This window comes from Cupressus sempervirens, chromosome 2 (assembly GCF_028749045.1).
Source record: "Cupressus sempervirens isolate cs-2001-9-10 chromosome 2, ASM2874904v1, whole genome shotgun sequence".
In the NCBI taxonomy this organism is placed as follows: Eukaryota; Viridiplantae; Streptophyta; class Pinopsida; order Cupressales; family Cupressaceae; genus Cupressus; species Cupressus sempervirens.
The window spans coordinates 745,574,025-745,598,349 of record NC_143119.1 but is presented as its reverse complement, the minus strand read 5'-3'; the positions used below and the strand labels follow the sequence as shown (position 1 = coordinate 745,598,349).

Here is a 24,325-nt window from a genome sequence, read left to right as displayed (position 1 = left end):
AGCAAAAAACGAAAGCAAACTAAAGCTAAAGATATTTACAAGATAACCATTAACTAATAATAGACATCTTATCTATTATTGTAATAAAGGTTCTCACCGGCCTATATGCAGTGATCCAAAGGTTGAGTAGTGATGAGGATTGTGTAGCTACAACCATTGAGCTATACAAATTCAATAATAGAGAAAGGCCAATTTTCTCTAGTAGGATGGCCATAGATGCTCGGACAACATTACAGCCAGGTAAAAGTAATATATTCTTGAATCTTAAGTTTATGGCTTATAAGTTGTGCATTTTAATTTTTAATTTTGTAATTTTCAAGTTGTAAATGAGACTAATTGTTTTTGTTTTCCCTTATTTCAGATAGATGGTGGCAAATGTTTGACCCACAACCCCAAAACTTCAGAAAATTGCCATCTGTATTCTAAGTCAGCCAAGCAACGCTTTTGGATATGAGCTCAGATGCTCCATGTTCGAGCATATCCATTAGAAGAGGAGAAATAGGTTGTTTGTCCAGAGGTTGAATGATCTTGTCTTTGTAACCTCCATCTTAGGATCAAACAGATTTTGGGCAATGACTCCTCTCTAATCATTCTGGAGGAGATTGATGCAAAATTAGAGTGGCTAACTGAGGTTGTGGATCCAGTCTTCACTGAGGAAGACCATGAGTGGGTTGACCAAGTAGATAGAGAGGCTAAGGCTATGGCCAAAGCAAAGGAGACAGCTAGAGCACGTTCAAGCACTGGTCGATGCACACGCGCATGCACAAAGACAGGCCCTAGTGATGTTGTTTGTTACCCCATGTTACATGCGGGGGCTACAGCTTAGTAGACCTCTAGGACCTACCTTAGACGCCTTTTTAGAAGGCAAACAAGATATTTAGAGGCTGAAGCTGAGGCTGTGGCCGAGCTTGAGGATGATGGTGAGAATGATGATGAAGCTTGGGCTAGAGCCTTGTTTTTTCTTTTTTTTTACAGATACTAATAGACATACATTTCATGGATCTTCATCTTAGATTCTTACTTACATTTATGATTTGATGTCTTATGGATCTTCATCTTGCATACTTCTATGATTTGAATCATTATGATCCTATGATTTCTATTTACTGCAACTGTAATCTACAATTTACATTTTACGTATAACATAGTTACGTATGTGATGGATTTATCATTTATGTTTCATGTTTATGTATGTTAAGTTCTATTTGATGATGTTATAGAATGTTTAAGTTGTATTCAATAAAGGGTGCATGAAATAAGTTTTAAATTGTTAAAATCTCTAAATTTGAAGGGTTTTTTAATTTCCCGATTCGTGGCCAATTCGTGGTCGATTCGATTCCGAATCATGGCTGATTCGCGATTCAGTTCTTCCTTGCCAATTCCAATCCGATTCCGATTCTCGTCACTTTGGTTAGCATTATCATATATATATACAGAAAAAAAGGGTAAAGTTTTGCACTTCATAAGGAAAAAGTAAATTGTTTTATCTCACAGTGTGATACGTTTTGATATCTCTATGGGGCATATGCTGGTCGACAGAAAATTTATTGTTCTTGATGATCATGTTACATTTGTCCATCTCAATATTATCCTTCTCTACATCAAACTTGGAAGGAATTACATACAATACAACAACACAAGTAAAAGATTTATACTATTAGTAAATACAAATAAATTAATAATAGGTGCTCAAAAGGACCAGATTAGAGAGTCACACGAGTGAATATTGCATAGGAATTCTACATATTGTGGTATTATAAACCAGAAATTGTGCATAAAAGGGTTTATCAGGTCTGAGAGTAACAAGTAATAGAAACTTAAAAATATTTTGAATATAAGGATCTAAAGTATCCGTGCATGATTAACAAGCATTATCAAAGGATTGGATTGGTGGAGCAACTTCATTGAATGGTACATCGATCATAGACGAAGTGTTACATGACCTCAACTTAATACTTCAAGAATACTAAAGTGGAAAAGAGATTTCAGGAAATAAAAACAAAAGCTTGGCTGGAATTGTAGCTGTATGAGCAGCAGACATAGTTAATCACAAATCCAAAACCTTCACATCCAAAACCATCATAAATACAGAACAAATATGCACTGCTTTGCTTCAGAAAGAGAAAAGCATCTGTTTAACCTCACATCTAAGGTGGGTTAGCATCATCATATATACAAAAAAAAGGGTAAAGTTTTGCACTTCAGAAGGAGAAAGAAAACTGTTTTGCACACAATGTGATATGTTTTGATATCTCTATTGGGCATATGCTGGTCGACAGAAATTTTGAAGTTCTGGATTCTCAATGTCACATTTGTCCATTTCAATGCCATCCTTCTCTACATCAAACTTGGAAGGAATTACGTACAATATTACAACACAAGTGACAGATTTATAATATTTGTAAATGCAAATAAATTAATAATATGTGCTCAAAAGTACCAGATTAGAGAGTCACACGAGTGTATATTGCATAGGATTTCTACATATTCTGGTATTATCAACCAGAAATCGTGCATAAAAGAGTTTATCAGATCTGAGAGTAACAATAAATAGAAACTAAGAAATATTTTAAATAGACTGATCTAAAGTATTCATGCATGATTAACAAGCATTATAAAGGGATTGGATTGATGGAGCAGCTTCATTGAATGGTAAATTGATCATAGACGAAGTGTGGGGTTGACTGCATTTCTTTTAATGTGAACACTAAAAATCTGCATATTACATGATATTCGTGTATTCCAAGCCCCTAGGTAGAAGTTATGGCATTGAAATGTACAGTTTGCCATCATCAGGGAATTAGCTAAGTTAACGGTTCGAGTTCGGGTCCAAGTCCGAAGTTCGAGAACCAGATAGCAAGTTCGTCACAATTTTGGAAAGGGGTTTGGGTACCTTTGGGTTCATTGGTACAAAAACATGTAAAAATTTTATATATATATATATATAGACACACACACACATTTATGAAGCATGAATTAAAATTAGTATGTAGCACAGTAGCATAAAAATAGTTAAACAACAAAAGCACCATAAACTTGTAATCATAGTGATCATACCATCATATAGTTCAAGTAACAAGTTCAACATCAAAGGTTCAAAACATTAAAAATATAATCATAGCATCAAGTTCAAGTATCATTGTTCACTTTCATTGTTCAACTAATGGAATAAAAATCTATTCATATCCTAAGTTCTTCAATCTTCATCTTCTTCTTCTCCGGCATTAGTTGACTCAACAATAGAGCTAAAGCCAATGGGATCAGCAACAGCAACAACAGTATTGGCATCAAATTCTTCAAAATCATCTACTGTAAGCGGACTAGTGGAAGCATCCAAGTTCGCAACCTCTGCACCTACATCCCACTTCTTTGTCTACTCTTGTGTGAAAGAAGGCACAAGTTGTAATGCACAAATACCTGGTTCTCTATTCTTTTTTATTGCAACCTATTGCATAAAAACCACTTTCTTGCCGTCCGCGCGACCCAAAATTCACATGGTTCGAACTTCATTCGCTAGTTTTCGGCATGGTCTGCTAGAGTTCGAACTAGATTCCAAGCAGCTCAAACCAACAAGGAAAAAATTGAACCCTACCCGGACCACCCAACAAACCAGCCCCAAACCATGGACCAGTTCGAACCTAGGCTGGTCCAGGGGGTCTAAGGGCGAACCCTGGTAACTTGCGCAATTGGTGTCACCAACAGCATTAGTAAACAATGGTTGACATCACCAATCCACTCAAAGTGGTTATTATTCAACATAATGGAATCTCAATGTCCACTAACAAAAATAAATGATGTATCTTTGAAGGAGGTAGAATAGTCTTCTTTTTGCATATTCATTATAGTCCACACTACCTAGTTTCTCTAGTTGGTCTTAGAATTTTCCCTAAAATATCAATTGCTACAAATTAGGGTTAAGCTTGCATCTTACTGAATAATCATTCATCAATAATCACAATCCTTGATTTGGATCCTACAATCATAAAGAATATATACAAATACACACATGTATATACAACTAGGGTTAGCCAAGCTGCATTATATTTAGAAAGACATTAGGGGAAGAGACTTGATGGGTTCCCTTGAAGCCATTTCTACAATAAGCCTAAGAGTGGATGTCTACCATAGCCCTCTTGCTTGGCAGATTTTACCTGCTTTCCCCAATCATGTCTCATCTCCCAACAAACAGTTGCTTTATGGAGTTAGGCAAAGGTCGTAAGGGACTCTATGAATTCCCTCTTTGTCCTAGGTTGCAAGAGTCCTATTAGAACAGCCTTCTTACAGTCCCCTCACCACCCTTTTCTCACAACTTTGGCCCTCTCTCTCACAAGGCGGGCTTTAGACAATTGCTTAACTATTCTCCATTGCCATCTTGTAGAGTCGAGCATAGGTTGGATGGGGTTACTTGACTCTATATGTGCCCTATTTTTGCTAGGCCACAAAGGTCCTATGTAATGTTCCCGTTATAAAATAAATCATTAATCAAACTATTGTTAATGGGCCAATTGATTCAATATATCCCGGACCCATTTTTGTTTTGTTTCCATAGTTTGTGTTGTCGTTGGCTATCTCTATACACCCTCAAAAAGTTTTCCCTGACAGGTATTTAAGCACGGCTTGTAGGTATTCACTAGATATGTATTTTTGAATTATTTCTTTTACTGTAAATTCCTGTTGGAGTTCTGGATTTATTTGTCATTTCGAAAGTGAAAGATCTTCCCTATTTGGCTCATGTGGTTTTGGTGGGATTCAACCCTCACCCTATTCCGTTGTTGCATGTATTACTTCACTCGGAGCACCATCTTTTCACAAATATTAATTGGAAGTTATTCGTGTTCAAATCTCCATTGTTGTTTAGTTTTGTCTAATAAATTCGGAATTAGTAGTTTATGGTGTATAACAAGACTCATCTTCCCTCCATAACGCATTTGAAACTCACAACCTACAGTTCCACTCCCACATCACCTACCCGTACGGCCATAGAGTTCAGCCATACTGCCTTCAATCCTACTGTACGGCCTTCATTTACATACCGTACAGCCTCCATTTACATACCATACGGCCTCCACATATCAACCATGCAACCTCCCTTGTCACCGTACAGCCATCACCTTGTCTCTTCCTACCATACCATACGATCTCACCCTTTGGTTCACCATAATTAGCAATCATACCGTACAGCCAGAATATTGACTATGCCTGTTTTACTGTACAGCTCCAATTTGACCATATCTCTTCTTCCTGCACACCATATGGCTATTTCAAGGTTGATCAGTCCACCATACGGCTTCCGTCTCTTCACCTTCCAAGCAACCATACGAAAGTCTTCCCGTATTGTACGAACATTACCATTCATTTCAATCAATTGGAATTTGGTCAAATGAAGGGTGAAAATCCTTAAGCAAAAGAGCACATAGTGAAACGGGTCATTACAATAGTATCAGTGCTTCGATCCTGCCATCCTGTGGATAGCGAATGCGAGTTTATAGCCGGAAGAGAAGAACCCATTATGTTGATATAATGGCCATCAAATCGGAACCCACAATTGCCGAACTTGTGGCATTACTGCGAAAACTTGCGAGGAATCAGGCACAGATCAATGATACTCAGCGACTCATGGAAGAGACTCTTAAGAAGTTGGCAGACAATAAAATATTTGGAGAACAAAATGGTCACAGTGCAGACTCGATGTCGAGTAAAGCAAACCCTAATCCAACACACTCTTGACCTTCCATGTCGTCTTTTCCCCCACGGACAGAGACACCACCTAGAGGGAAGCAACCGACCTTTGAAAAAATGCAAGAACAACTAAGAGAAGACTGGAAGAATGTGAATTTTGTGGAAGATATATCCTACAAAGATTATGCAGATCTGAGAATGAGATATTCAGGAGGCAGAAACAGAGGATATTTTCATGATGATCTCAGAAGGAAGTTGAGTAAAGTAAATTTGTCTCCATTTGACGGATCTGGATCCATATCTGCACAAGCCTAGGTAATGAAGGTCGATACTTACTTCCAGCTTAATCCCATGCTAGAAGAAGCAATTAAATTTGCAGCATTGCACTTAGAGGGAGTAGCGCATGAATGGTGGCATCATGGTACCATTATATTGGGGTATGATCAAATAAATACTTATTCAAAATTCACTGAGAGATTGATAGATCGATTTGATGGTAAAGATCCAAAACTCAATTTCAAAGATTTGGCATAGTTGAGGCAAACTGGATGGGTCAACCAATACATTGCAGAATTTCAGAAACTCTTTGTTTTGGTCATGGACATTTTTTAAAGAAGACGGATAGTGCTCTTCATGGACAGACTGACAGAACCATTGAAAGGTTGGGTAAAGGGGTTCAATCCTGCCACCCTGTCGGAGGCCATTAAGAAAGCACATCATCATCGACATTATCCTCGCGAAGTTACTCACATTCCAAACTGTCAATGGTTCCAAGGGACAAAGATAATAAAACTCTGCCCAAGAAGTCGTCATTGGACGAAGCTACCAAACAGGAGCTCTGAAGGAAGAAACTATGTTTCAACTGCAAGGGACCTTGGGAACCTGGCCAGAGATGCCTCAAAAAAGGAAAGATCCACTACATTGAGGTCGTGTCTGATGATGAGGACGAATAGGAAGAAATACCCTCCGAAGACAACTAACATCACGACAACACAAGCATGGTTAGTTTGAACCGTATGGAGAGAATTGCAGCATTGGTACGGTGCGGAGGAACTATCGCTGTAGCTGGTAGCCCAAGGTGCACGGTATTTCGTGTGCATGGAACCCTTAAATGACAATTATAGAGACGCACGCAAGATTTCAGGTTAAGGTTGCCGAAGGGACTCCTGCGCTGCACACACCTTGTTCCTCAGCTAAGTATCACAATGGCGAATCACATGGTGATCGAGGATTTCTTCATAGTGGACTTTGATGATATGGAGGTTATTCTAGACATACAGTGGATGAAGACATTTGATGAATACACTCAGAGCTTCAAACGAATGGGCTTCATATTTGTTGTCAATAGAAAGAAGGTTGTTCTCCATGGAATGGCCAATGAGGGTCCGAAGGAAGTTTTTGCACATCGGATGGAAGCAATTTTTCGGCGTGATGACGTTGCTTGGGCTACACATTGTTTTATTTCGACAAAACCTATAAAAGGGCAATGGACACATTCCCAGGATGATGATCTCCAAAATATTTTGAGTGATTATGATAGAGTTTTTATAGACATTCCTCCTGGCATACCGCCTCATCGAAGGTTTGAACACACTATCAAGTTGGAAGCGGGAGCCAAGCCGCTGATAACCACACCCTACCACCATCCCAAGAAATTCAAAGATGAGATTGAAAAGACGATCCAAGAGCTACTTGAGAAAGGATGGATTCGTCCCAGTTCTAGCCCTTTTGTGTCATCAGTGATATTGGTTAAAAAGGACGAAACAATGCGCATGTGTGTAGACTACCGTGCATTGAATAAAATGATGATAAAGAATAGGTATCCTATTCCGAGGATCAATGAGTTGTATGAATTACATGGTGTGATTTATTTTTCAAAAATTGATCTTCATTCCAAATATCATCAAATTCGCATGAGAGAAGAACACGTGGAGAAGACAGCCTTTTGATGTCACTATGGCACTATGAGTTTCTGGTCATGCCATTCGGATTAATGAATGCACCCGCTACATTTCAGTCATGCATGAATCGCATCTTCAACAAACAATTACGTAAGTACTTATCGATATTCTTTGATGATATTCTTATTTATAGCAAGACATGGGAAGAGCACCTGAAGCATCTGGATGAAGTCCTAAGGATCATGAAAGATTAGTCCTTGTTCGCCAAGCAATCCAAGTGTGAATTTGGCATGACAGAGATATTGTACCTAGGGCAAATTGTTAGTAAATATGGAATTTAGGTTCATCAGGACAAGATTCAAGCTATCCTTGATTGGCCTCCCTCAAAATCACTCTCCAAGTTGCGAGGGTTTTTTGGACTATGTAGTTATTATCGAAGGTTTGTAAAAGGATTCTCTCAGCTCAGCAATCCATTAACAAATCTGACAAGAATGGGCTCCTTCTAGTGGAATGAAAAGGCACAATTCACTTTTGATAAATTGAAAGAAGTAATGAGCACTTGTCCTGTACTCACTTTACCTGATTTCACTCAACCTTTCATTCTAGAGTGTGACGCATTCAAAGAAGGCATTAGCGCGGTACTGATGCAAGATAGACATCCCATAGCATATGAGGGTCAGAAGCTTACACAAACTGAGTGCTTATATTCCATTTATGACAAAGAGATGTTGGCCATCATACATTTACTGACCAAGTTTCGACAGTATCTAGTGGGTGCCAAGTTTGTCGTTCGTTCAAATCACAAAAGTCTGAGATATTTTCTAGAGCAACAAGACTTGAATGAAAGACAACAAAAATGGGTAAGTTTCAGGGTTTTGAGTTTGACATTAAATTGTTAGAAACAATAGTCCACCAATATAACTGAGAGGAGGGGTGAATCAGTTATCCAACAATTAAAACAGTCATCCTCTTTAAACAAACTTAACCATTCAACCAAAGTAAACAGCAACCATGAAGATGCACATAAACAATTACACCAGATATGTTGAGTAGGGAAACCCTTGATCAGAGGGAAAACCCCGGTGGGAATGATGCCCACAAGATGATGTACTAATATAAATATTCCTTGTTAGAGGATGGACCTTCTTAGGAATCTATTACAACATTTAGTACAAAGAGTCCCTATTAAGAGATTCCAATCCTGTTAGGAGTTGTGGAAGACAGCTGAACCCACTGTTCAAACAGCTTCAAGATCAAATCAATGAACCCACTATCCAATTGACCTCAGTACTATTCCTTTCAAAATAATAGATATGAAACAAGCTTCTACTTCTTCCTCTGTCCAGTACATTGGATGACTTCTCCCTCAAACCATGCAATCAAATCTGGAATTCAGTTCTCAATAACAATAACCCTTAAGGTCACTTACATGCATAGGTAAATCACTCTGCTTCCTCAATAGTTTGCAAGTCATGTATTCTCTATATGTTAAACATGGAAAAATATCTTTCCTTTATACCATGCCCAATAATAAATCCTTGAGTCGGCTTCCCATTTAATTAAAATGTCAATTAAATGAATACACATTTAATTAATGCTATCCGCTCACAGTCATAAGCAAACTTTTACTCATGCGACTTTCGTACATGCGCATTCTCTAACGTCATAACCGGCCAATATACTGTCTCCAGTTAACTGCGCAACCTTTCATTACATTTTTTATGAACTGCAGCAATGACACACTAGGAACTGCTTTCCTAATACTCTGGTTCCATAAGGTTCTTTGTAGATCAATAATATCTCTCGTATACTGTCAATTCAGGTCTCGCGCACTTACCCTTGTAACACACACATACTGTAGTGTACTTTGACAACTGCGCATCAATAGATGAGTAATGTATTATTCTTAATACAAAGATCATAGTTTGTTGTTCTGTCAATCTTCACAAACTTATTACCATGTTGTCGTTAATGACAAACATAGCCATGAATACATCGTATCAATGTTTTGCAATGCTCCCTAATAGTGATAGCATAATCATTCATGCTAACAATCTACCCCTTTGGCATTGATGGCAACATAAATGAAAAACATCTAAGTTCCAAGAATACCAAGTATACAGGTCAATCAATTCTTGCTTTATTTTCCTCAAGCTATCATCATGCATCATGTTCTCATTACTTCCCCACAAAATGTTTTTCATGTCACTCTCTCCCCCATTGATATCAATGTCAAAAGTTAAGGTGTAATACACAAATAGTTCAATTGCTCAAAGATACAATAACCTATCAGCACGACCACAAGCTAGTTTGTTGCTTTACAATAAATCCATAAACAGCTCAAGTGTCTAGAGACACTATTGCATACTAATTGCCAATTACCAAGAGTCCTTTGCTGACTTTGTGCATCACAGATACTCCCCCATTGAGGAAGCATCAACATTCAATTCACTCTAACAATGATGCTATGTACCCTGGACTGATGCACTTTTGCATCTTCTATTCTGAAATAGGCAGGGGCATAAACCCAAGCATACCTCTTAGGTACTCAAATGTGTCCTTTGGTAAGGCCTTTGTGAAAATGTCTGCAATCTGTTCCTTAGTATTAATACACTCCAATCTGATTTCTTTCTCTACAACTTTCTCTCTCAACACATGATACTTTATAGAGATGTGCTTAGTCTTAGAATGCAAAACAAGATTTTTAGACATGCTTACTGTACTTGTGTTATCATAGTAAACGATAACAAGTTCTTTGAATGTAATTCCAATATCCTTCATCATCTGCTTCATCCATATAACTTGATTACAGTTGTTTGCTACTGCAACATATTTTGCCTCTGCAGTACTCTATGAAGTGCAATCTTGTTTCTTGCTGAGCTAAGAAACTAATCTTCCACCAAGAAAGAATGCCCCTCCACTGGTGCTTTTTCTATCATCCATATCTCCTGCCCAATCAGCATTAGTATAAGTGCAAAGAGTAAAATCATTGCCTCTATCATACCAAATGCCATAATTAGATGTCCCTTTCAGAGATCTGAATATCATTTTTACTGCTATGTAGTGATGTTCTTTGGGATCAGCTTGAAATCTTGCCACAATTCCAACCACACTAGCTATATCTGGTCTACTATGAGTTAGATACTGCAATCCTCCAATCATAGATCTGTACTTCTTTTGTTCAACAGCAAGTGTCTCATCCTCGCTAGATAACTTGTGACCAGTTACCATAAGAGTTCCAACAGGTTTACAATTCTCTAGTCCAAATCTTTTTAGCAAATCTTTCAAATACTTGGTCTGAGAAATAAAGATACCTGCTTTGTTTTGAACAATTTGCAATCCTAAGAAAAATTTCATTTCTCCTATCATATTCATCTCAAATTCATTCTTCATATCTTCTGAGAATTTGTTACTGGCTTCATCGTTTCCTCCAAAAATGATATCATCAACAAATACAATGATTATCAGCAAACCATTTTCTATTTCTTTCAAGTACAAGTTGTTATTTGTTGTTCCTTTAGCAAATCCAAGCTTTGCTAAGTATTTATCTAACTTTGCATACCAAGTTCTAGGTGCTTGCTTTAATCCACACAAGGGTTTCTTTAATCTGCAAACCATATTCTTCTCTTTTGTCAAGGGAAAACCTTATGGCTGCTCAATATAAACTTCTTCTTCAAGTTCTCCAATCAAGAATGCTGATTTAACATCCATCTGATATACCTTGAAGTTTTTATTTGCTACATATGCCAAGAACATTCTGACTACTTCCATTCTTGCTACAGGTGCATATGTTTCCTCATAGTCTATTCCTTCTTGCTAAGAATAGCCTTTGCATACTAGTCTTGCTTTGTTTCTTATTACTTCTTGTTCATTCATTTTGTTTCTGAATACCCACTTTGTGCCAATCACATTCTTGTTCTTAGGTCTAGGAACTAATTCCCATGTGTTATTCTTTATTGTCTATTGAAGTTCTTCCTCCATTGCTTTCATCCAATGATCATCTTTGATTGCTTCATCTGCGCTCTTTGGTTCTACTTGAGATATTAGACATAGTTCTTCATTGATTCTGCTTCTTGTCATTACTCATTTTTCTTTACTTCCTATTATCTGATCAGCAGGATGATTTCTTATCATATTCTTATTTGGGGTACGATTGCTGCCTCAACTCTTATTTCTGGTACTGCGTTATGTTCTCTTATTTCTTCAGTTTGCACATTATTCTGCAAGTCGTTGTTAGTTTTGAGAAATAATCCATTACATCTGTTGGTCATCCCAGAATAATTATCTTCATCATCTTTTCTTTGGTGCCAAAGTTTTCATCTATTCTCACATTTGCACACTTTACTATAGTTTTTGTTCTATAGTTGAAACATCTGTAAGCTTTACTTTTTAATGAATAGCCAAGATACATACCTTCATCGCTCCTTGGATAAAACTTACCAATATCATCATTCTTTGATGTAACATTTGCTCCCAAAATTCTCAAATATTTGACTGATGATGAGTATCCAAACCATAACTCATAAGGTGTTTTCCCCATACCTTTTCTGATATGTACTCTATTCAGAGTACATATTACTGTACTGATTGCTTCTCTCCAAAATGTCTTTGGTACATCATTCTCGAATAACATAGCTCTTGCTGCTTCAGCAATTGATCTATTTCTTCTTTCAGCAATCCCATTTTGCTCAGGTGAATAAGGTGAAGATAGCTGTCTCTTAATTCCATGCTCTTCACAGTAGATATTGAATTCTCTAGAAGTGAATTCTCCTCCTCTATCAGATCTTAAGCTCTTGATTTTAACTCCAAATTCATTCTCTACTTTGTTCTTAAATATCTTAAATTTCTCAAATGCTTCTAATTTTTCTTTAAGAAAGGCTATCCACATCATTCTGATAAAATCATCAACAAGAATCATAAAATACCTTTCTCCATAGAATCCTCTTGTTCTTGAAGGACCACTTAAATTTGTATGGACCAATTCCAGCTTTTCTGTAGTACCAAACTTCTTGCTAGGAAATGAAACTTTCTTCTACTTAACCAAGATACATTCCTTACAAATAATGTCAGTAGGTTTAGTGATCTTAGGTAAATCTCTCACAGCGTGTGTATTACTGACTTTCATAATGTTATCAAAGCTTATCGACAAAATATTTTGTGCCATAACCAACTGTTGTCAACGTTAGCTACTAAACATTTTATTTCGGTGGTGTTCAACTAAAATACATTACCTTTGGTTCTTGTGCTAGTACCAAGCAATTTTCCTTCCTTGTCCTTAACGATACATGTGACATTACCAAACTGTAATTGGTAACCCTTGTCCATAAGTTGTCCAACACTTAACAAGTTATGTTTCAGTCCATCAACAAAGTAAACATCATCAGTATTTGTTTTATCATCAAGTGTGATAGATCCAATTCCTATAATGTGACAGGCTGCATTATTCCCTACTCTGACAATCCCTCCATCATGACTTCTGAACTTGACAAATTCGCTCATATCACCAGTCATGTGATGTGAACAACCACTATCAATGATCCAATCTTTTCTTTCAACTTGTGAGATCAGCGCACTTTCTTCTCTGATTTCTTTGTCAAGATCATCCTCCTTTATAGCTACAAATGCCAATTCATCTTCACTTATACTTTGATTGGATTCTTCTTCTTCTTCTTCATTAGCATATAAGCAATTTCTAGATTTTCTAGGTCTAAATCTATTCTTATACTTTTCTCTTTTAGAACACTTAGATGCATAATGACCATATTCATTACATGTCCAACACTTAAAGATATTCTTACCATCTTTTTCTCTTTCCACAAGAAGAGCCACTCCTTTGATCTTTTCCTCAACAGTCTTGCTACTGCTAGCAATGTCTCCTTGCGCTTTTGTGTTCTTTGCTAGACCAGGTTTAATATTTAATGCACTAAATGTTGTCTCAACTTTTGCTAATTCTCCAAATTGTTTCAGATTGAATTCTGCAGCTTCCAATCTACCAAGCAATGTTCCTTTGGTTAAATTATTAGCACAAGGTATCATCAACTGAATCATCTGTGTTATTGTTTTGAAAGGTGGTGTTAGACTTTTCAAGATCTTCCATATTACTTCATCATCCGATTTCTTTCCACCATGAGATGTGATTCCTGCAACAATCTTAGATATTCTGCCAATATAGCTTCTTACAGATTCATCTTCCATCATTCTAGCATCTTGAAATGCACAATGCAAATTTTGTAATCTAACTCTTTTTGCATGTGTATCACCCTCATAATTAGCTTCTAAAGTTTTTCAAATGTCATGAGATGTTTTGAGTAGTTTTACTTGACTATACTTACTTTCAGGTAGAGCTGACAATATTGCTTCTCTTGCCCATATGTTGCACATAAATACTTCTCTCTGCTCCTTAGTACAACTTTCAAGATTGTCTTCTTCTGCAATATATTTAGATACCTTGGTTACAAGCCAATATCCTGGACCCATGCACAAAAGATGAGTCTTCATCTTATCCTTTCAGCTATCGTAATTGGTGTCATCAAATCTCGGACTTTCCTTTCTGAACATGTTTTCCATGGATCTCCCAAAGCTATTAAACTTTTTCTTCAAGGACCTGAAGCTTTGATACCAATTGTTGGCAACAATAGTCCACTAAGATAAGTGAGAGGGGGGGTGGGGTGAATCAGTTATCCAACAATTAAAACATGTATCCTCTTTAAACAAACTTAAAGGATAAAACAAACTTAACCATTCAACCAAAGTAAACAGCACCCATAGAGATGCACATAAACAATTACACCAAATATGTTGAGTAGGGAAACCCTTGATCAGAGGGAAAACCCCAATGGGAATGATGGCCACAAGATGATATACTAATATAAATATTCCTTGTTAGAGGATGGACTCTATTAGGAGTCTATTACAACATTTAGGTCAAAGAGTCCCCATTAGAAGACTTTGAATCCCTGTTAGGAGATTCCAACCCTGTTAGCAGTTGTGCCAACCATGTTAGGAGTTGTGGAAGACAACTGAACCCACTATTCAAATAGCTTCAGGATCAGATCAATGAACCCACTGGCCAATTGACCTCGGTACTATTCCTTTCAAAATAATAGATGTGAAACAAGCTTCTACTTCTTCCTCTGTCCAGTACGTAAGACTTCTTCTCCCTCAGACCATGCAATCAGATCTGGAACTCAGTTCTCAATAACAATAACCCTTAAGGTCACTTACACGCATAGGTAAATCACTCTACTTCTTTAGTGCTCTGCTTCATAAGCAAACTTTTACTCGTGCGACTTCCGTACATGCGCATTCTCCGATATCATCACCGGCCAGTATACTATCTCCAATTAACTGTGCAACCTTTCATTACATTTTTTATGAACTGCAGCAATCACACACTAGGAACTACTTTCCTAATACTCTAGTTTCATATGGTTCTATAGATCAATAATATCTTCCGTATACTATAAATTCAAGTTCCACGCACTTACCCTTGTAACACACACATACTGTAGTGTACTTTGACAACTACGCATCAATAGATGAGTAATGTATTGTTCTTAATACAAAGATCACATCTGTTGTTCTGTTAGTCTTCACAAACTTACTACTATGTTGTCATCAATGACAAACACAATCATGAATACATCATATCAATGTTTTGCAATGCTCCCCCATAGTGATAGCATCAGCATTCGTGCTAACATGAATATGTGAAGGGAAAGAACAATGTGGTTACAAATGCTTTATCTAGGAAACCCACCATCGGCTTACTGGGGCTTACTGACCCAGATTTCAGCTGACTAGAAAGCACATTTGTTGGTGGAATATTCCAAAAATATATTTGCCTATGAGCTAATGGATGGCAACACCCAGGACGATCGGTACAAAGTGGTGGATGACATCATTTACTATAAGAATTGGATATATTTACTGTCGGAATCGAAATTGAAGTAACAAATCTTGAAGGAGGTACACGACTCACCCTTGGCAGGACACCTGAGCTTCCTCAAAACTTACAGAGGTCTCAGGGAGAGCTTTTCATGGAAAGCTCTTAAAAGGGACGTATTGCAGTATGTATGGGAGTGTGCGGTCTGCCAGCAGAACAAATCCGAACATACTTTACCCGTTGGGTTACTGCAACCTCTGCCAATTCCAAAACAGAAGTGGGAAAGTATCTCGATGGATTTCATTACTAGACTTCCCAAGGTGAACCGAAAGGATTGTATTTTCGTGATGGTTGACAAATTCACAAAGTACACACATTTCTTCGCCATCCCCTCAAACTTTCAGTCCGCACAGGTAGCTGACCTATTTTTCAAATAAGTCTTTCATCTACACGGATTACCCCAAAACATTGTCAATGATCGAGATAGACAATTTATCAGTATCTTCTGAACAGAACTGTTTCGGCTAGCAAGAACAGAATTGACACTAAGTACTAGTTACCACCCTCAAACAGACGGACAAATGGAGATTGTGAACAAGTGGCCTGAAGGCTACCTTCGAAACTACGTTTCGGCAAAACAACAGGCGTGGGTCAAATGGATGCACCTAAGGGAATATTGTTACAATAACACTTAACCCATGTCCATCAAGATGGCAGTTCAAAGCACTATACGAGTACAAAACCCTTTCCTTCATTGACACAGTTTTGAGTGACAATCGCGCACCAAGGGTGAGGGAGTGGCTTCAAGGTGGATAAGACATCCTAAGATGCAATCATAGGGAGGTTTTACTACCTTTTCAAGGGTGCTATGTCTTTCCTCCTTCGAGTATACTGATCAACAGTGCCTAGCTCTTTTACCTTCAAGAGGCCACGAGGCTTTGGGACCACACCTTTCAGATCCAGTCTCCAAGACAAACCATGACCCAGTTCATCACCTCTTTCCTAGTGGTCACACTGGCTCGAGGTATCAAGCGGGTGCTTGGTCCCCCAACCCTAAAGCACACTAGATCTATGAGACCTTTCCCAAGTTACTCTCACTGGGGAGCCGACAAATCCTATCATCCCTATCAATATGGTGATCTGTTGGAACATTAAGCCTATGAAAGCCCACCCTGAAAGAACATAATAAGATGTGTAGCGTGTGTGTCCACTAACAGGAGAGGTAAGAAGGTATTAATGGTTGCCATACAAAAGTATCACCTCCGTTCCTCGCAACAAAGTCTAGTAAAGGCATCAAAAGTGATTACATCAGAAGCAATTATAAACTATGAGACTAATGAAAGCATGTAAAGTTATGGATAATACATCTAACAATACAAAGATGGGAAGTGGAAACCAAAAGACTGTTCAGAGGCCATTGTTTAATTCATCGATGCAGAAGTTTTTGTTTAATTCACTCTTCTCGAGTCTATATTTCAACTCTGAGTGAGGGTATATTCATTGTTGGCGAAACTAGAAAGCGGCCTTGACAAGATCTTGCCTTGGCAAGAACTAGGCGGCACCTAGTAGAGAAAACATTGCACTAATCCGTATAAGCCATTGGAGCAATCACCCTATACCAAAATTTTAGTACAAGCACTACGACATAATGGGGTTTATTTTTCGAAACAACATTTGTGGTCCCTGTACAACACCCTCTTATGAAATTCTCACATATTGAACATAGGACAATTTCAACACTCTATTTAGAGATCCCTACATCCCCGCATGTAGCCAGTTTATTCCTATGTACTCCCTACGTATGGATCTCAAAAGATTTCGTACAATCTTTGGAACTCTCATATGGTAGTGGATCACTGTAGTCAATGTACGATAACTTTTGTACAACGTACGGTCTAGTCCATACAACAAGAGTTGTGTTACATCCCAATTTTTGACCTAGTTTAAAATGTAGCCGTTGAGGTTCACATGAAGTCAGTTGGCAGTTTAATTCATTATAATTTTGTGAAATGGTAAGATGGTTAGTCGTTATAATTTCAAGTGAAGATAACAAGCTAGTTGATCATTTATCACGAATTCATGGAATTGAGAAGATGGTTAACCGTTGTGATTATTTATGATTAAATAATTAATTATGATAATATAATTTAATTGTGGAGAATTTCCTTATAGGAAGCATGTCGAAGGGGTGGAAGCATTGTCAGAAAAGAATTAGGCAAGAGATCACCATCACTGGGCAGATGGGTTAGGACCTAGCGACTTGAAACAGGATACATCTGTGGAACCTGCATGAGCTATTTAAATAAATAATTTGAGAAATATAAAATAATTGAGTTAAAATATAATATGTACTTCAAGGATTTTAATTTATCTTTCATCATATTATTATAATAAATATTTATATACGTGCATACAAATATAAAAATGAAATGGCACCTTATATTATAACTTAATATAATGATGTCACCCCATTGATATACTTACATGAACGTATGCAAGTATATATTACAATAATAATATTCAAAATATAATAACATTTGAATTATAATATTCAAATTATAATCTTCCAACTCTATTCTTTCCATTTTAATATTCTTGCTTTTAACTGATTAACACTTGGCATGATAAATCGATTTAATATTTGGCAATTCGAATTGTCTTATAGTCTTTCCAACTTTATCTTCCAACCTTGTATTATCCCTCTTTTTGTTTTAATCGAATTAATGCTTGGGAATTAGAATGGACATCTTGGAAACCGTTAGTAGTCGAGGAGTCTCGGCAAGCCTTTAAGAAGCCATGAATCGACTAAGGCAAATCATTCTTTCCTCACTTTTCTATTATCTGATACATTTTATATTAAGCCCCTGACAATGTTTCACCTCTCCCCAAGTTGTCAGACATACAACAAAGAAAGATAAGTTATACATTCAATTGTTTTGAAAACAGGCATTTTACTTTTATGATGTACATGCAAGACTAAGGTAAGATTAATTGAGTTATTTTACATTTAGTTGCGAGAGATAGGTTTATCTGGTGGATTGTTATCTTTCATTTATATGAATAAGAAATATGAGCATATCTTTTAATCATATGTTATTGCCACAGTTAAGCAATCAGAAGGATAGAAATGATACAATGGTATCTGAAGCCCTAATTGAATCCGTGGTATCTGAAGCCCTAATTAATATAGTGGTATCTAAAGCTCTAGTTGATCCAATGGTAATCGAAGCCCTAATTGATACAGCAGTTTGTGATGACCTAATTGATACAATGGTATCTAATGCCCTAAATGATCCAATGATAATTGATGCCCTAGTTGATACAGTGGTGTTTAATGGTAATCGTCATTTGATTCTGATATAGCAATTTTGGATGGTAGTTGTTATTTGATATTGTTATAGTGGTATTTGTGGACTAATCTGGGTGGTTGCAGAAGCATACCTACAATGATTTTTGATTTCAAATTCTATGGTATGTGGATTTTAATTTCTATAGTGAATTCATTGGTGGTGTTTTAAGTTCTTAGTTAAGAAATTTTATTTAACTGATTTTTAATCGTCAATCCCTTTCATATGAACGAAACTGATTTAACTGTCTTCCTATGAAAATGAAGTAATAACTGTATTTCTTTGAGTATGTTAGTTGTTAATTCAAGACCCAGGAAAACGGGATGTTACAGGATGCAATCACTAAAACACTTATTGTGCAACATATGACATTCATATGCAAGCATATCTACCATGTAGTGTACAAACTCATATTGTGTTGTTTTTACGAATGTCAATGCTACCATACAACATATGTCCACAAACCTTCATATGACATGCGTAGTCCCCAAACTCTCGTTTAATTTTTGAACCACATTTGTTGAATTTACACAATACAAGTCATTGTCTATACTCTTGTCAGGAGCCTTCCTATATATTACTTGATGTATACTTGTCTAGAAGAAAACTTTTTATTTTGTGGGGATGTTGTCGACATAAAGTGCTTATCAAATGTTGATAATATTGGTTCTCTACCAATGTATTAATTGTCATGAATGTACTAACTGTCCATTAGTTGTCACCCTCTAAGTGTTGGTTGGTTAAAAGTTGTGTCTCCCTTGGAAACCGTCTAGTCATATAAATATGTTGTGTACAACCAAGGAAGGACATACTGTATAGTTGGATGAATTCTAATCCTTGGCCAACCATCTTTGGTTTTCTTCTCTATAATGAATTCATGACCTACAGATACATATTTTACAGTTATATATGGTACGCACAACCATCTATATCATTAGTCATGTATGTAATTTACCAGGTATAGCATGAAACACTCCACTTTCTTACTTCATCTGTATCCCCTTTCAATTGAACTCTCCTCCCTTTTATATCTTATGTTGAGGGAATCACAACTCTTCATTATGTATCTCTTGGCCATTTGTTAACTAACTTGTAATTATATTTAAATATATATTTATTTTTATTATCATAGTTACCATGAGATCCATCTATACCCCATTAGATGTGTCTTGAAGACCTCTAATACTAGAGACATCCTCGAAAACATCCCAATTCATAAAGTTCTTCTAGTTGTCATCTCTCGCCGTCTCCAAAGTCTTATGACTAGAAATTGACATCTATTGCCAAAAAACATGGGGCATAGGTGTTATCAAAACTTTAATTCTTATCCATCATTATGACCCTTACAAAATCATTATAACTAATATGTTAATAATGATAATCATAATGATAGCCATTATAATTGTTTGATCAATCTGCGCAATTGTATCTCTAGAGAGACTCGTCAATAATGCACAGTTATTCACTTTTCTTGCAATGTCATGATTTACTAACCCATGTTCTTTTATAAAAGGTCACAAGAATGGCAATAAAAATATCTGTGTAACATCAATTCAACTGCTTGAAATAATGTTAGTCACTGAGTATCTCTAGCCTCCTCAAATATCTTGTAGTGCACGTCCATGAAAACCTTCTCCACTCTCATAAGAATACTACAAAATTTCTCATAACCACACATCTCATATCCTTCGGTATGTGTATCAGCATCAAACTATCAATATTTTTTAATTTCAATATATAACGATAATCTAATATGAAATATGTATTGTCAGATTTGAACTCTGACTGTTTGACACAGTGACATTTGACTTTTGTCTATTTATACTTAAAACTTCACCACTATTCTAGTTTTCAAAGTTCTGCCATGATATTTTCAATAAATTTTTATGTTAAAAAATTGACATCTCCAAGTACGCCGGTCTCCTATTTTTGTCAATTAGTAGTACCGATACCGCTACCAGTGTCCGAGTACCCGTCTCCTAGTACCCTGAATATTATCTATTTATTTATTTTAAAATTTTAATTTCTTTATTATTATCTCCTACAAAAATTTAATTTATTTATTTATTGTTCAGCATTATTGGTTTACTTTCATATACATGTTTAAGTAATTAATACTATCCATGGAATCTCAATGTCCACTAACAGAAATAAATGAAGTATCCTTAAAGGGGGCAGAATAGTCTTCTTGCAGAGATTTCAAATCATTATAGTCCTTGAAACTACCTAGTTTCTCTAGTTGGCCCAATGATTTGACCAGACACGTAAATGTATCATGAGAAAGGGGTGCATATGTGAATGATAAACTAAATGGATGAATACGTAAATGGAAAAGGGTATGTATGGATATATGCATTGCCAATGGTGAAAAACAACTAGTGCTGCTCACATTAATTTTCCCCTCCTGCCTTCAATTCTTGCACCTGAATATTTATATTACAATTGCATATTGCACTGAATAATGTAAACATTAATTGCAAAGTGATGTAAATATCAATTAATCGAAGTATATAAAACAAGCTGACTATGAGTAGGGCGTGCATAGAATGACATTGCTTATGAGAATGGATGGGGTTTATAGTTATACCATTAGTTTTGTGTAGCAGAAGTTGAAAATGACAATTGAAGAGAATAATAAACTTACCCACGCAGTTCTTTCACTAACTACTAGACGACCTATTTCTTCGTTCACCTCAATAATAACCACTTCCATCCTTGTGCCAACCTGCGACAAATTATAATCTGCCTCTGTCAAAGTGAACCTATGTCTCAACAACCAAATCAAACATTCATCTAACAGCAAAAAACACCTGTCTTGTAATCTGGGATGTATTATGTGCAGAATAGAGGCAATTTTTAGAATATAATGAAGGCTAACACATACCCAAAATTAGATAGACTTCTGTCCAATTTTAGCTCAAATACTATTGTACATATATCATGTCAAGAATTCAACCCGTAATAATATCCCTAATTTACAATGTATTGAGGTGCAAGATATGTTGTTGGCTTACATATTCTTTTAACACTGAGAAATCATGAAGAGGTACATTAAGCAATTCAGGTCTGGGAAGATATCCTCTTAGCCCCTGAAAAATATATCTTTGATTAGGCTTACACATTAAACTTGATATTTTTCTGAAAATTTGGGAGATAAAAAACAAATAATTCTACACACAAGAATAAGTAAGAGAGGCATAAATCAATCTCCTTCAAATAAGCTTCTAACCTTCTCAAAATTTGAAAGGGAGCTTTGGCTAGCACTGACTATACCTCAATTCGCGAGATAAGGCCACCCATGTTCCATTCAGAAATTGTGATTTCAATTGGTTTGTTTATATGTTTTATCTGTAAATCACAAGCAAGCAACACAAAAGAGTAGATGAATGAATCCATTATTAAAATCAAACAAAATGTTAACAGTTGAATAATGTCAATAAGTTTTTCAATGACGAGCACCCTGCAAAAATAAAATATAGAAATATCAGCTTCCCTGATTCAAGTAGAACTTGACTCTAGAAAACCTAAAAATATCTTGTTTGGATTTGGCATTTCGTAATTTTGTCATCGGTATCCTATGACCCCCAAAGCTATTAAATTCCCACATCCCAAAAGTAAAATTTATTCTTTTCTTTTGTAGACAAATTTATCATTCTCTAGATCATTAATTGCTATTTATCATTAAACTAGTAAACTATTAATGCAAGTATATGAAGGTGTGCCTCTCATAACTTTATGAAACAAAAGGTGAAGGCTATGATAGCTATCTAAGACCCGGGTTATCTTCATACATAAGGAATTGATACATTTGCCTAAGCAAAATACAATGAGACTAGTGAGATCACAGAAAAGTGGAATTTAAAGACTGGTACGTGAAATAGAATGTTTCTCATTGTTGATGAGGTCTATCTTCCTTTCAGAGGGTCCCATGCACCAAGTTGGCAGGCCTAATAGCAAGTCTGAATTACTGGTGACTATGTTCTCCTTGGTTGGTATGCTGGTCTGAGAGAGTGAACATCAAGAAAAAAGTGATTTTAATTAAATGGCTGATTGGGCCAACCTGTTAACATCAACAAGCAGCAGTTTATTTGCCTTAAAAAATAGGGTTAAGTGATTCCTTTTTTGCTTCTCTTCCATGACCCAGTGGTCTCTCAATAGCTATAAACAAGGAATTATAGTTTCTGTTCTTCATAACTTATTGCTTTCCCAACATAACTGATTAATGTCGTCACTAATTAAATCAATAAACCCATCAAGGGGATAATCAGAAATAAGTAAAATTATCTCAAGAGTAATTGGTAACTCAGGCCGAGGTAGTGTAGGGATCATGTTACATTCCCATTCAGGTTCTTTTGTTAAAAGTAGTCCTTTCTGTAGACACCTAAATTTGATTACACCGCTTTGGTAATCCTATTTAGTTATCTCTAAAGGCATCATTAATTAAATTCCTATTTAATTAATCCTTTGCCATCCCCTAGCTGATTAATTTAATTAATCATCTATAGTCCTAATTGATAAATCAAATAACCTATCATTTATCAATTAAATCCTATTCTTCTATCTAATTCAAAAATCCTCATTTATTAAATAAATCTATTTGATAAATAAAACCCTCAAATCTAATAACCCCTAAACTATCCTAAACCCCTTTTTTAGCCTAATCCACCCCATCCACCCATACTAACCAAGCTTAGCCACTAACTCACCCACCCTCATGAATGCCATCCACTTGCAAATCTCTAACAAGCTTAGTCTAATCCTAAAAAACCTCTAATCCCCCCCAACCTTGTCACATTCCCTAAGCAAGCTTAAGACTTTCTTAAGCCAAGCAAAGTCAACAATCTCAACTCCCTCCAAAATATCTCAACCACCAAGCCTTCAATGCTCTTACAAAAGCCATAAAGACTCTTACAAGCCCATTCATTGCTCTTACAAGCCATTATGAAGGGTCTTTATGACGATATTATCCCTTGAGCCTCCTTTGTTGACTCATCCATCCCCTTGCCTCCATCCACTCACCCTGTGACATGTGTCACTCCCTGGTTGGTGCTAAACAAGCACAATCCATGTGCTCCCCTTTGAGTACATCCTAGCCCTCCTTAAGCTTTCATCTCTCCTTGCATCTTAACCCTCCATCCCTCAAGCCCTTAGCCTATAAATTGAATCCCCTCCCAAGCCATTTTATCACAATCTTTGAGCTAAAGTTATAATGCCATTTTGAGAGCAAATTTTACATCAAATCCATTCACCCAAGCCAAAATCCATCAAGAACACCATTGAAGCTAGTTTGAGAAGCTTTGAGCATACATCCCACATCCATATAATAGACTCGTCCCTAAATCAAGTGACCATCCTCATTAGGAGAGCCATTCTATGACTCATATTCTCATTTGAGGGTTTCACTTTGTCTCTCATATATGTTATGGTTTTTATGCTAGTTAATGCTTTTGTTCTTTTAATAGATTAGTATTACTTGCTAACATATTTTTCATATACATTTTGGCACGCCCGGT

At 36.5% G+C, this 24,325-nt stretch overlaps 1 protein-coding gene across 2 annotated transcripts in view; it reads right to left on the bottom strand.

The window, feature by feature from the left end:
• Positions 1-24,325, bottom strand: part of LOC149575542 (protein PIGMENT DEFECTIVE 338, chloroplastic-like) — a 165,616-nt gene that overhangs the window by 99,332 nt on the left and 41,959 nt on the right. For both annotated transcript variants that reach the window (XM_089815312.1, XM_089815311.1), the window contains exons 2-4: positions 22,086-22,160; positions 21,827-21,901; positions 21,457-21,537 (exon numbers count right to left, since the gene is read on the bottom strand). In XM_089815312.1, the coding sequence (XP_089671438.1) occupies positions 21,457-21,537; positions 21,827-21,901; positions 22,086-22,160 (231 nt within the window). The remainder of the gene's footprint in view (positions 1-21,456; positions 21,538-21,826; positions 21,902-22,085; positions 22,161-24,325) is intronic.